We start from the raw sequence: 13,877 nt of genomic DNA, 5'->3' as shown, positions 1-13,877 counted from the left end.
GATAAGAATTCTGAATAAGGACCTGGTGCACGGTACACTGTAACAAATAAGATTGGCTGCAAAGTTTTCCAGGTCGGATGCGTAAGACTAAAAACGAGGCTTTCAAAGGAGGTATAATTTAATTTTGGTTTAGTATTGATAAGTAAACTTGAGTCAAAGATTGCCCGTGCCTCGGGCAATATGAGTATTGATATGGCTGGGTGGAGTGGCCTCATTTATGCTGACATATTCTTCATGTCTCAACCAAGTTTCAGTGAGACAGCATATATCAATATTATAATCTGATATTAAATCATTTACCAATATTGCTTTACTTGTGTTGAAAAGTGCTATATAAATAAACTTGCCTTGCCTTGCCTTGCCTAGATGCTAGAGATCTTATGTTTAAGAGACCACATGTAATCTTCCTGTTTTGTTGCACTGTAGTAGTTGTTACATTTACTTTTATTAGGTTATTATGTATGACACCTCTATTAGGTTTTAACTTAAATTGTCCTCTGGCAGACACACACACCGCTAATATTGGGTATTTTATTGGGTTCGGGATTCCTATGGATGACTGCCTAGGAGAGAGTGCAGAGAAGCGTGTAAGACTGCGACTCCGCCTCCTGGTCTCAACTCCAGTTTGGATTTAAGTCCACAAAGCCCTGAAATGTTTGCCGAAATGAGATTTGCACCTTCCAAAGTAGGATGAATGCCGTCTCTCTTAATCAGATCAGGTTTTCCCCAGAAGGCTGTCCAATTATTTACGAAGCCCACATTGTTTGCTGGGCACCACCACATTTAATTATATTGTCATTACTATATTTTGATATATTTATATACACGTAAAAAAAAAAATATATATATATGAATTTAATAAAACATTGACCTTAACCTTTTGTAGTTAAACAAAGGTTTTTGGGCTTTTTTTAACACTAAAAGGCATTCAGACTGTGTTGAATTATTACTATTGGTACAGGTTTTGGAACGATGCTTTCTTTTTATTTGATAATATAATATCGTTGGGTTCTAATTGTAATTAGTGCTCTAATTATTTTTGAACTCAAGTGTTTGTCTGGATGTTTGTTGTCTGCATCTGTCCTGAGCTCTTAAATAAAATAAATAATAACTCACATTGAAACTGTGTTGGCTTTGTTCCCTCATTAGCAACTAAATGTCCCTGCCGGTTCAACAGGTGTGTGGACATGAACGAGACACGTAAGTAGGCGAGGACAAAGAAATGGACAAAGAGACAGAGGGTGGATGGAGTAAAGGCAGGAAGGACATAATCCACATTTGACTATACCCAAAATCTGCAACTGGATCTCCTGCCAAAATGAGTTGAATGAAATAATGCAGAATTTGACAGGACAAAGTAGTTTGAACTATACTTGTTCCTTTATGTTACCTAATCATATAGAAGAAGGGGAAGGGAACAACCATACAGTCGTTGTGCGTCTTTGTCACAGGAAAATATCTCTGCCTCTGATGCGCCTGCACAGGTGGGATTTCTGAGAAGTTTAGAGGTGTTTTCATTTTTGGTATAAAGTTGTTTTGTTTTTTTCGTGTGATATTTGTTTCCATATTATACTATGATATTGTTTTTTGACAAACTATACTATAATTGTTTTATCTCATGCTGTTCTGTGAGTTTTTGTATAAACACTAAACTTTGACTTTTACATAATATACTATGTCTTTTTTTACTATGCTATATTTTCAAATACTTTATCATGAATTTTCTCAACATAATATACTTTTTAGGATATTTTTGATATACTCTACAATTACTTTTTTTGAAATGTTATACTATAAAACATGTTTTAAAGGGAGGTGTGGGGCGTAGTGGACTAGTGCGTTGGTGTTTGGAACAGGGAAGCACAGGTTCAAACCCCACTGCAGTCAGCATGTCGTTGTGTCTCTGGGCAAGACACTTCACCTTCTCCTGTGGGGATTGCCCACAGTATTCAGTATGTAAGTCGCTTTGGATAAAAGTGTCTAACATAACTAAATAATGTAAACATATTTCTGACATACTACTATGTCTTACATACATTCTCCAGTTGCTTTCACTTCAGACACAACAGTGCAAAATCAGAGCACTGCGTTACATTACAAAAGTCGTATTTGATAATTTTACTTTAGTTTTTTTAATAAACCAAGATATATAATAATAATAATAATAATAATAATAATATTACATTACATTTATAAAGCACTTTTCCTGGTGCTCAAAGCGCATATATATGGAGGTTGCTCCTTCTTCCAGCTACACAGGGATTGTTTTCAACAGCACAAAAGATAGTGACCCTCTGATTTGATTTCCTTTATTAGTAGTTTCATTACTGATACATGACCTTGTCAGATACCATTGTCTCAGCACACATTGTAATTATTTTTCACATGGAGCTTTAAGAATTGGCACAAACCATATACAAATGAAAATCCCTGTTTACAGGATTGATTTCAAACAGAGGAAATAAATTAACACATTTCTGCAAATGGCATGGACACAAGATAAAAACAAAGGGTTGAATCCTGATAAGAAATCATGTATTTTGTTTGTTGTAAACAGACTGTTGGTCCTAAATACTTAAGAACCGGTCTGAGTAGAGTACTAGCACGATATGTGCAAACATCAGTTTATACTCAGTCTGTTATTTCTTACTTTGTGATGAAGAGAAGTTAAAAACAACAAGAAAATACAAAAAAACATGTTAAATATACAAAACCTAAATACAAAGATCAAGACGTCTAACACCAGAAGTCCACACTGGAGTTCCAGCTTCTTCACGTTTCAAAACATAAGATTGGTCAAGAGTAAGAATTAAAAAAAGCAAACAAATTATTAAAACATTAAATGTTTTTAAGCCCAGAGAATGAGTAAGGCAAGCAAGCTTATACTGTGAAGATTATTATTTACATTGTGTTCACATCTTATTTATTAACTCTGCCAGCAGTTGAGGTGGGGTTTGTCTCCCCCTAGGGGTTCAGACTAGTGTTACTCCGCAGACAGCAGTGCTGAGTGCAGAAGTAGTATCATGCTTTTAAATCTCTCATTAGAGCTCTTGGAAGAAACCACCATAAAGGCAGTGGCTGGCAACCAGAAGAGCCCACCACAGAACACAAGTCCAGTATGTTGAGAAACACCTGGAGCCTGGTCTGACACTTCCTCCACATCTGGAACAACAGCACGGGGATCAGAAACTAATTCCTCTGTCTCCTGATGTTGATTTTGGTTCAATTATTTCCATATTGCTTCGCTTAATCCTGGTTATGATATAGATATTACAACGAGGCAGAGTGTCACCACGCAGCTGGGGAAAAGGAGGGGAAAAGTGCAGAGCTCTGTGACTTTCTAATGCTGAACACAAACAATACACACACCTCTACTGTGATGAAAGCAGATATGTTGCTCACATGACTACTGTATGGAACGGGGGTTACAGCTTTACCCTAGAGGCCTGGCTATGAACAACCAAACATACTTTTTACCAACATCTTATGACCAAAAGAACAGAAGTGTGTTAAATAACAGGGTGGAGTCTATATGCAGGATAACTAAGCCGACACTAAACAAACCACTCCATCAGCAGTACTATATGAGATGAAAGTCACATTAAAGCAGTGAGGAAGCAAGTTGCTGAGAGCGAGACGTTAACTTAGCAGAGTCAGACTCACTCAGGAGGTAAACAGGCCGCTGCAGGGAAGCTGAACTCTTCCTCAAGCTGAGATGCCCAATATGCAAGAAGTTAAAATAGAGAACCAAAACAGTTTTGATCAAAGTCCTCCAGTAAAGCAAGACAATTGCATAAGCTAGGACATGGGGGGTGAGCAGAGCTGTAGTTATAAGTGGCGACCTTTACGTGTGAAACAGTAATGACGTTTCAACCAACTTCTTTCCCCTCAGTTAAAAAGAAAAAAAAACTCAGGCACAGTAAATTTAAAGCCAACTGGTGATCACCGAAAACAACAACTCAGGATTTCTATCATGATCAAGTGCAGATGAGGACCCAGACTTGAAAGCACCCAGAGAGTTATTTTTAAGAACCATTCAGGAAACAGAAGAAACAAAATGGCGCCAATTGTAGTGAGGAAGGAGAAAGAATGTAGTATTTACTGGAGTTACTTCACCCAAAATCAGCCTCTATTGAGAATGCCACGATGAGAGCAACAGGAGGTGAATCAATGAGACTGGAAAACTGCAACATGGGCAGCTAACGCTCTGCAGGGACAGACAGATGTGTGTAGGGGTAAAAGAAAAAAGGAGAATTAATTAAATGTAGCCTATGCCTAAACATTATCAGACTAAAAACTTGTCTAAAAAACATGGCCGCCTGTTGAATCTGGGATGAGCTCACAGTAAGCAAAGCGTGAGGAAAACATGTGCAACAACCGAGCCAATGTTAAAGAACTGCTCCCAACCCAAGGGTGCCCACAGACAGTGTACCTGCACTTTGCTCTAAAAACTGCAAGAGTGACACATTTTCAGTGCTTGATATATATATACAGTGTATATGCGTTGGAGAGAGTCGGCCGCTGGATGGATCAGGCCTCATGGCGGCGTCTCTGCATTGTTAGTCGTGGTCTTTTTCTTCACTGGCTTCTTCACTGTCTTGGTTTGAGTTTGAGTCTGAGAGAGAGAGAGAGAGAGAGAGAGAGAGAGAGAGAGAGAGAGAGAGAGAGAGAGAGAGAGAGAGAGAGAGAGAGAGAGGAGGAACAGGTCAAATCAACAGTTGATTTAACAACTACAAAAGGAAAGAGACACAACTATTCAATATAAAAATGGATAGCAGCTCAAACGGTTCAACCTGAGTTGGGTGAGACAAAGGGTTTTAGAAATCACACAGAGTCTTGTCTGGTCTGAAAATAACCCTGACTGAAGTGAATGGGAAACAGAGCAAACATTTGTAGGACAAAGTGTAATGTAACCCCTTTCCACTTGAGAATATACACTTTTATCAAAAGACCTGCATTGCAAAGTAAGAACATAAGGTTTGAAAGATAAGGACATTTAACATGCAGGTGAGGTCTAATAAAGATGCTATCAAATGTAGAGTGCATTTGTTATCTGTATCTTGCATTACTGCAATATTTGAACAAGAAACAAACAAAATGATCTATGAAAGCTTTGTCTTGTTTTTGGAAAATTGTTGATATACGGAACGGCAAAAATAAGTATGGATACCTTTTAAAACTTGTAATTTGGTCCAAATATAGTGTGTTCAAACTTTATAGCCAACTGTAGGATTTAAGAGATTTAAATTCTGGAAACGCCATTTGTTCTCCAGAGGAAATGACAGAGCTGCCAATATTGTTAAAAGCAAACTTGCTAAAACTAGGATTTTAAATCAGCTTTCTCTAGGCCCATTTTGCTGTGTGTGTGTGTGTGTGTGTGTGTGTGTGTGTGTGTGTGTGTGTGTGTGTGTGTGTGTGTGTGGGCCTTACCTCCGTCTTAGCAGCAGGTTTCTTGGTTGTCTTGACACTGGTAGTGCGTTTGGGGGCTTTGTCTACTGCTTCATCCACTTCATCAGAGTGTTCAGTCCGCGTGTCTGATTGGTCGGAGCCGTGTTGGGATGACGCATCGTCGGCAAGGGACACAGATGCCAAGGAGCGGGCTGCAGGATTGGACAAACACCCAATGACCAGGTAGTTTCCACCAGGTTTAAAGTTGGAAGATGGCTATACGGTATAATACCACTTTTTTCTGGTTTTAGAGGCTGCATAATAGCTCAATTATATAGGTGCAACTTGGATATAGAGGTATTTGGCGAAAAATATAGTAATATTTGATTTTTTTCTTTATTGCCCTAAAATAAAAATAAATTAAGGGGTATTCAGAAGTGCATCAATTTATTTTAGAGTGCCTTGGTCACAGTCTGCGGTTCTAAGCCATCAGGGCCCCAAAGGGACTCTGGATTGGAAGTCCCTCACCAAACGTTACCATCTACAGCGGTGGTTCTTCCGATCTGGGATATGTTGGAAGGGGACGCAAGATTAATCTGAGGGGGCATGAGATGATTTAAGGTATAAGACATTTATTCTTCCCGAAATAAGGATTGGGGCAACACATTGCCTAAACTGCTTGCTTTGACCAATGCAAAATCCAAAGATTTTCAATTTACTATAAAATTAAAAAAAGTAGAACTCCACTTCTATTTACAAATGTGTTCTTTTTATGACTGAAAAATCCTTTAGAAAAAATCAAATAAATGTGCTTGGTAATAGTATGGCGGCTACAGGAGCATACTATATACAGTAGTTATTATTAAAAAAAAGAATTCATTAATTACCTGAAAGGTGATTAAAAGCTTTGAAAAATCAGTAAGAGGACCTTCAATATACTGTATTGTTCGGAAAAGAAACATCCATGTACAAATCATCCTGAAGATTTTACTGGGTTTTTAAGTTCTCAGCACGCTTTCTTTAGAAGCATAAACTACAATGTGCCACTTGGATCATTGTTTCTCTGCCTCTGTGTGTCGCTCAGTATTCAGTCCACAGCCCGTCAGGCCCACACAGCCAGCAGAGCAGTCACAAAGAGTCCTCCCACTGTAATCACATGCTTTCACCCCCCCCGCCCCACTCCACATCTCCCCTTCGATCCTGCAGTGCCTTAAATCACATGACTCCACTTTGTTCCAGTCCTGCTCTGATGAGATTTAAACAAAAGAGGCCTTATGGGTAACGCTCCAGCCAAATCAGCAAACATGACACACAGGATGCATAGATTTATGCAGATGTGTATGCCTGTGTTTCTGCACACTAATGAGGCCGTGTGGGTTGAGTGTGTGGCCTTACTCTGCCGTGCAGCAGTGCTCTTGGCCCGGGGCAGCGTGCTGGCCCCCGAGCTCATCGTGCTGGCCCCCGAGCTCATCGTGCTGGCCCCCGAGCTCATCGTGCTGGCCCCCGAGCTCATCGTGCTGGCTCCTGAGCTCATGTCGTCCATGGTGTCCCGTCTCTTGCGGGTCTCCGTAGTGTGCAGGGACAGCTCATCCTCAGCATTGATGAGAGTCAGGTCCTGCATGCTGAAGCTCCGGAGCTTGTCCGACAGCACGCCCTGCCCCTGGGCATCGCAGCAAATCAAACACTCAGATATGTCACAACATGGAAATATCAAATTCTGTCTGACTCAAATTAAACAAAACCAAGGATTTAAAAAATACCCTTGACATGGGGAAAGACATTTCCATGAAAACATCTGGCAATGACCTGAGCTGTTCACTAGACAGCGACGCAGGGGGTGCATGTACGGCACTGAAAGTGGTTGGAGAGCTGAATGTCAGAACTACATTTCTGGCAAAAGTCAGGATAATAATGTTCCTGAATTTTTTTAAGTTGTTAAATCATGGCGTCTAGTTTAATCCAAGACACATTCATGATGATAGCGCATCCTGGTACTGTAGTCTTCCCAAGCTAAGGAAGATACAACTTCAGGTCTCTAAAAATAAATACATTAGAGATGTTTAGGCCACAGCCCATGTGACCACAGAGGGTGGAAACCATGGTTTAAACTTGGTTGAATTCACAACATTGATCTTGTAGTGTACACAACTTTATGTGACCATTTCAAGTTTTTTAACACTGGAATTATCATGAAACACTCTGAACTGTATTATCTAGCGCTACAATAATTAGTCAAATCAAAAACTATTGGTCTGGGAGAAATAAAAATACATTTGAGACTTTACCCTGGATTCGGGAATATTTGTTGCCACTTAATAGAGAAATCAACAAATAAACATCAATAATAGTGAAAAGGAAATATTTGTAATTACACTTGTAACAATTGATTTTTCCAAGTTATCACAGCAGACCACTCACCTTGCTGGCCGCGGTGACAGCAGCATTAGCAGCGAGGTTGAGACCCCTCTTTCCAAACTTCATCATGGTGTCATAACTCCGGGCTTTGGTCTGCGCTATGTACTCATCTATCTCCTACAGTACAGGACAACAGATAAAGGGGAAAAACACAATGTATTGGTACAAATAAGACAATGACAATCAAAACAAATATGAGACACCAGTATAATTTGTGAGAAAAACCTAAAAGGTCCAACCTTCTCTTTGCTGGACAGCGTTGGGTGAACAAATTTGCGGTAGAGCACACTGGAGCCTTTAGTGTATGGGGAGAGGAGCCAGATCACAAAGGCAATCTTTAGCTCAAAGTAAAATGGAAACCTGGGTAATGAAACAAGAGTTAGCACAGAGAAAAAGAAAAAAAAAACTTGAAAGAAAAGTGTATAGACACCTGAGCTATTAAGAGATACAATTGGAAATGGTAACAATGATCTGATGTATGAAAAGGCAGAATGCATCATTAAAAAGAGTCATTGTAATACACGTATCAAGGACACATATCAAGGACACATATCAAGGACAAAAGCTACATAGATGAAATATTATTTTAGAGTATTTATTACAAGCTAGTTTGGCACAAGGCGTGATCATGAGCAGCCCCTGACCCACCATGACAGGAGCAGATCTGTGGCCGTCTCTGCTGTAGTGAACAATGCAAACACTATCCAGTACATCATCCACTTCACCTGGAAACACACACACACACACACACACAGAGAGATGGTGAGAGATCATCGTAAAAATAGCACATGAAAACCTACAGCATCCAGTGTGCACATGCTGAGACATGTGGACTAAACAGACGTGACAATGCAGAAGTGCAACATATGCTTCAGTCCTGTCAGATCACATCAGTGTGCATGGATAAGGTCCCGGAGACAAAAGGGAAATGGAGGTCATTGTCCAAACTAAATGAAAGAACAACTTGCTTAATAGGAAACAATATCAAACACTTAGATTTAGTGGCACTGAGTTATCAATAATGAAATCATCTTGATGTATTAAATGTTAACCAAACGGTAAGAGTATGTTTAAGGGGATTTACAGGCAACATGCACGCAGACCTATAAATAAACATAATGATAAAGCATGTGACTCATTAGAAACAAGACAAACAAGAGGGGAATAAAAACATCCATTCTAAAAAATGGCGTCCTCCATCCCTCATGTGCTCCTTCTTTGGCCATCAGCTAGAGCAGCCATTGGGGGAAGGAGGGAGGGGGGGGGGTTGCCATGGTAAACTGCCAGGAGGAGACTCTCCTCCTCCTCCTCCCTCGCAGTGATGAGGTAAGCATAAATGACCCCATTTATAAAAAAAAAAACACTACTTTTCATCCTGGTTTCCACTGGCAACACTGGTTATTCCATCTGAACATCATAACCACTTGATTGTGCTATGTTAAGATACTCTCTACATTTCATTTAACATGCTGTCAAATCCCAAACTTTCTATCGGCTTGGTGTTAATGTCTTAATTGTCAATGGATGGTGTTCGAGTTTTTTATTATTAATAGTCAAGATGCTGCCGTTTTAGGACATCATGACAAATAAGAGTGTACATTTGTACTGCAAATTATGTTGGCATCAAGGGGGTGGTTTCATGCACTTGACAAGCTCTGGGTGTCTTAGGCAAAACACTTCCCTGACTTTTGTGTTTCTCAAACGTAAAATAAATGTCCTCTTTTAAAAAAAAGTGTATTTTCTTCTGTCTTAAAAAGTCAATATTGAAGAAAGTGGTTTTTTTTGTATTTCCATTAAGGTTAAAACATGAAATCCATGTAAAAGAAGAACTAGTATAAACATGTGAAGGTATTACTTAGTCTTTTAGTCATTGTGATGCCTCAGTGACCCAGTTTCATGAAGGTTAGCTGCTGTGACATGCCGTCTGTGAGATGCTCATTTGTATTAAACATGCTTGGTATTTTGGTTAGCGATATTTTGTGATAGGGCTCAAAGAGACAGAAAGGGCAGTGCTGCCAACATCAAATACACCAAATGATTAATATGTGTCCTCCTTTTAAAACTATGGCAAGTGTGTGCCTGTCCTACATTTTCTCCGTGGGCTTTGTATTACATTACTTTCTGCAACGTGCATTTCAAACTTGAAAACACTATCTAATAAATAGCAAACTGCAGCCTGGGGCTTCATATCTTAAAAGTTCAAACGGAGCAGTCAGGGCTCAAAAGCATTCTGCTGTGATTTTGTAACCAGAGGTAATACTCACATATTCCTTCACGTTCTTCGTTTTGACAGCCTTGTATGATGAATATGCTGGGTACAGTGTCCCAAAGGCAAGGCTGCAAAAAGCAGAGAAGTGTGGGTCAGACAGAGGAGGGGGATTCAGCTTGACAACATGGCCTCTGGGTGTTGACACCTAAGAAATGTGTTCCTGCTTAAAAGCAGGTCAGCTAAGTCGGCTCTGATGTTGTCACAGTAAAGAGTTGATGGGCAGTGGCTTGTCAAAACACACGTCAGATTATTGGTAAAAAAAATATCATATTTCATGTAGTCCGGAAGACAGCAGCAGGACAAACTGGAAAAACAAACAAAAGTGAACCAGGGGTGGGTCACCATGTGTTGGTCCATGGGCAGATAGGGACACTATGCACACAGAGCCTTTGATGTGCATCTGGTCACATCCTGTACCACTGTGATGATTTGTGCTGATGAGACAGGATGCTACAGTAAATGCTGAGTGAAGGGCTAACGGGGACAATAGAGTCCAGAAAGTCACTAGTTTGTGTGTGTACATTGTAAACTACTGATTTTGACCAATGATACTTTATCTGAACCAAAATTAAACGTTTTTCACATTGTGTTTTACAGTGCTTGAATTGGAATAACAAAAGGTGCCAGTACTCTAAATCAGCAACTGTTTCAAGTCAATTTATTTATACAGCCCAAAAACAAGTATTTGGCTCAAAGTCATAGTATATCCTATAATGCTGGTGGGTTTGTCTCTTTACTGTATATTTTAGAAAGGCTCACTGTACTAAATGACTCAGGGTGCATCTGAGATTAGAGGAGGTGCAGTGGTAAAGTGTTATTTTTATAAATGGGGAGTGGACCGGACACCATCTAGGGGGGTCCGGGGGCATGCTCCCCTGGGAACATTTAAGATTTATTTTTTTTAATATTGAAGTTAGATGCATCAATCTGGTGCACTTTGAGAGCAAAATGAACAGATATGGATAGCTCTCAACATCCATATGAAACAACTGTAAACAGATTTACTTTTTCTTTATGGTATTAAAGAAAGTAAAGCCTGACTCCTACTGGCGGCTGGTTAAATGACTCCTCGTCCCTGAGTACACTCACCATCTTTCAGCAGGAAAGGAGAGAAGGAATCCTTGTCTGGCGACAACCGCTGTCTTTTCGCACTATTATTAAGCCACGCTAACATTTTCGAAATGCTAACGTTATGTGATGTCTTTTCTGCTCTAGTCTATTGCTGCGGCGAGTCATGAGATGCGTCATGAGATGCCGCCGGCTGGGCATATTTGTTGTCATGCGTCAGCCGGTACTCAGTAAGAAGTGCCGGTGAGTACCGGCCCAATTCAAGCACTGGTGTTTTACTATGAGACTTGTGCTCCCAGCTGCATATCCAGTGTTTTTCTTAGCATTTAAATAGGTTCTGTCGGAGTATGGGAGCTAGGGCTGCACGATATTGGAAAAAACTGACATTGCGATTTTTTTTTCCCCTGCGATATGAAAACAAACTTTCTGTGGTGTAGTAAAGTAGAAGAGCCAGCTGAAATACACTACAAATATATTTTTGCCATTGTTATCCTCTCTTTATGTAACCCAGACAAGCAGAACATTTGTAATCAGCTAAATCTACACCTGGGCCTTTCAAAGACACCATCATCTGGGGGTTACACTGACGAGCTTTACGACATCCTGGTATTTTTATTTTTTGTATACTTTATACAAAGCTTATTTGTATAGGAATGTCACTGGTGTTACGTGTTACCAGGAAGAAGAGTAACACCAGTGACAATTTGGAGAAAACACTACCATTTTAACAAAATGGCTGCAATGTGTCAGACCAAATATGGCTTCAGTCAATATCAAAATCGTTTAACTCTTCAATAAAATACATTTTCACATTTAAATGTTCACCCCTAGGGCTATGCAATGAGTAACACTAATGACAGACTTGAAAGACGCATGTCAAATTTGAAGATAAAATGACACCTTTAACAAACAAAGTAAGAAGTATCTGACTTTCCTTATGTCTTTGTCCACTGCACTGTCTCAAATGATCTCTTGTTACAGGAGGCACTTCAGAGACAGTAATTTTGGGTGACTGACATTTATTTGATATTATTAATAATAATAATAATTTGCGTTTTTTGTTACCATTTCAGTGTTATATTTAATGCTTGTAATGTTATGTAAATTTGATTTATTTATTGAAAAAAAAATCTTTTAAATTAAAACTATAGGCTCCACTTCCATGTATGATCAAAGTGACAAGGCATTTCCTTGAACTTGGCATTTTAAATAAATTGCAATTTACGTATAAAACCATTTTTTATTTATTTAGTACCATTGCAAAGACAATCTCTATTTATTCAACATATATAATGAATGTGAGTATTAGGTCAACGTCATGTATTTTGGTGTCTGCAAAAGTAAGTGACAGCACTTCCACCTTTTCTGTAGAATGACCCAGATCTGGTGGAGGCAGAGATCAGACAACACAATATCCTGATTGAAAATTCAAAGATATAAGACGACACTAAATGCAGGAAAAAATGTCTGCATAAGGGATCAGCTGCTAGCTTTAGTTGAGTCATCCACACTGTGGGGATGTAGTGTGTACAGGTGGAAGTCTAGGCCTACACTGCTGGTACTACTCCACAGATCACTGCATTTGTAAAGTCACTCTAACATGTGGCAATAATGGAACAAATACATATTTTTCTGGCTCTTAATAAAAGGTAAAATCGTGGATGGCTGGATGGAAGGAAGGATGGACAGACTGACATCCATGACTGGGCTGCTGGGCTTAGCCTCACATTATACACACATTGGTGATCTACAGCCCAGCAATATTTAGGCTGTGGTGTTTTCTAAAAGCTGTTTGCTTGTCTGCAGCGAGGCTAGCATACTAAGCAGGTTCCACTTGAATAATGTGGGCAGCCAGCAGCTTCTTTCCTTGCCAACACATTATGTGTCAGGTGGTTAGCCAGCAGACGTTAGCTACCAGAGGCTAGCATTGGCTGGATGCACATTGCACTGCATCACTCTAAACAGAGCGACGGTTATATAGGTTAGTATAGATACAGCTTAGCTCTGTGTATAACTAACACTTTACCCCACAGTATTGTCTATATTACTGAAATGTAACTTTATAGGGACAGACAACATATGCTAGCTTGTTGGCGCGGCGTTGAGCCTCAGACAGCTGATGAATGGAGGAACCGCTGCTTACGTTAAAGCACAACAACAGATGAAGCCCGTACTCACACAACCATCCTCGAAATCATCCAGGAAACCATCTTTCTGGTGCTCCGTAAGCCTTTACCGCTTCAAGGGGAATCTAGTTATTCAGCTAGCGGGCTAGGTGCCCCCCATTCCCGACCAGGACGCGGTCTGTGATTATCGATGTGAACCGGGAGGCTGTCCGGTGCTGGCTGTCAGGTGTTCGGTGCTGGCTGTCAGGTGGGCAGCGGCTGAGGATGTGCTGCAGTCTCCGGCTCAGCTCTCTGCTCTCACCGCTGCTGAAGAGCTGGCTCTTAAAGGGCCAGGGCCTCACTGGGAAACGTGTCATTTGCAAGTTTAAAAAAGGGGCCCTTACGTCCTCCTATGAGTCCTTTTCAGTATTGTAATCAAGTGAAGTACATTTACTCAAGTACGATTTTGGAGTACTTGTACTTAATCATTTGACTAATGACTGTTGTATACCACACTCCACTTTACAGTGCTACACTTATTTTTAATTTAATACTGCTACTTAGTATCAACTACTATGTGTACTTTTGTAAATTGAATATATTTTTATTTTAAATACTTTGTGCATGCCTTT

At 39.9% G+C, this 13,877-nt stretch overlaps 1 protein-coding gene across 3 annotated transcripts; it reads right to left on the bottom strand.

Moving 5' to 3' along the window:
• Positions 1–2,293: 2,293 nt before the first annotated feature.
• On the bottom strand, positions 2,294–13,628 carry reep2 (receptor accessory protein 2). 3 transcript variants are annotated; one of them, XM_034231067.1, is made up of 8 exons: positions 13,319–13,628; positions 10,068–10,140; positions 8,452–8,528; positions 8,043–8,163; positions 7,807–7,920; positions 6,784–7,048; positions 5,431–5,600; positions 2,294–4,621 (listed from the first exon to the last, which is right to left on the bottom strand). In XM_034231067.1, the coding sequence occupies exons 1-8, from the start codon at positions 13,348–13,350 to the stop codon at positions 4,538–4,540; spliced, it is 936 nt and encodes a 311-aa protein (XP_034086958.1). In that variant the 5' UTR covers positions 13,351–13,628; the 3' UTR covers positions 2,294–4,537. The 3 variants fall into 3 exon arrangements, with proteins under 3 accessions (XP_034086958.1, XP_034086960.1, XP_034086959.1); XM_034231069.1 differs by having other exon boundaries at positions 2,294–4,609; positions 13,319–13,626; XM_034231068.1 differs by having other exon boundaries at positions 2,294–4,615; positions 13,319–13,622.
• Between the last annotated feature and the right edge of the window lie 249 nt (positions 13,629–13,877).

This window comes from Gymnodraco acuticeps, unplaced genomic scaffold (assembly GCF_902827175.1).
Source record: "Gymnodraco acuticeps unplaced genomic scaffold, fGymAcu1.1, whole genome shotgun sequence".
Taxonomy (NCBI): Eukaryota; Metazoa; Chordata; class Actinopteri; order Perciformes; family Bathydraconidae; genus Gymnodraco; species Gymnodraco acuticeps.
The sequence above is the reverse complement of the archived record's forward strand: the minus strand, read 5'-3'. Positions and strand labels throughout refer to the sequence as shown.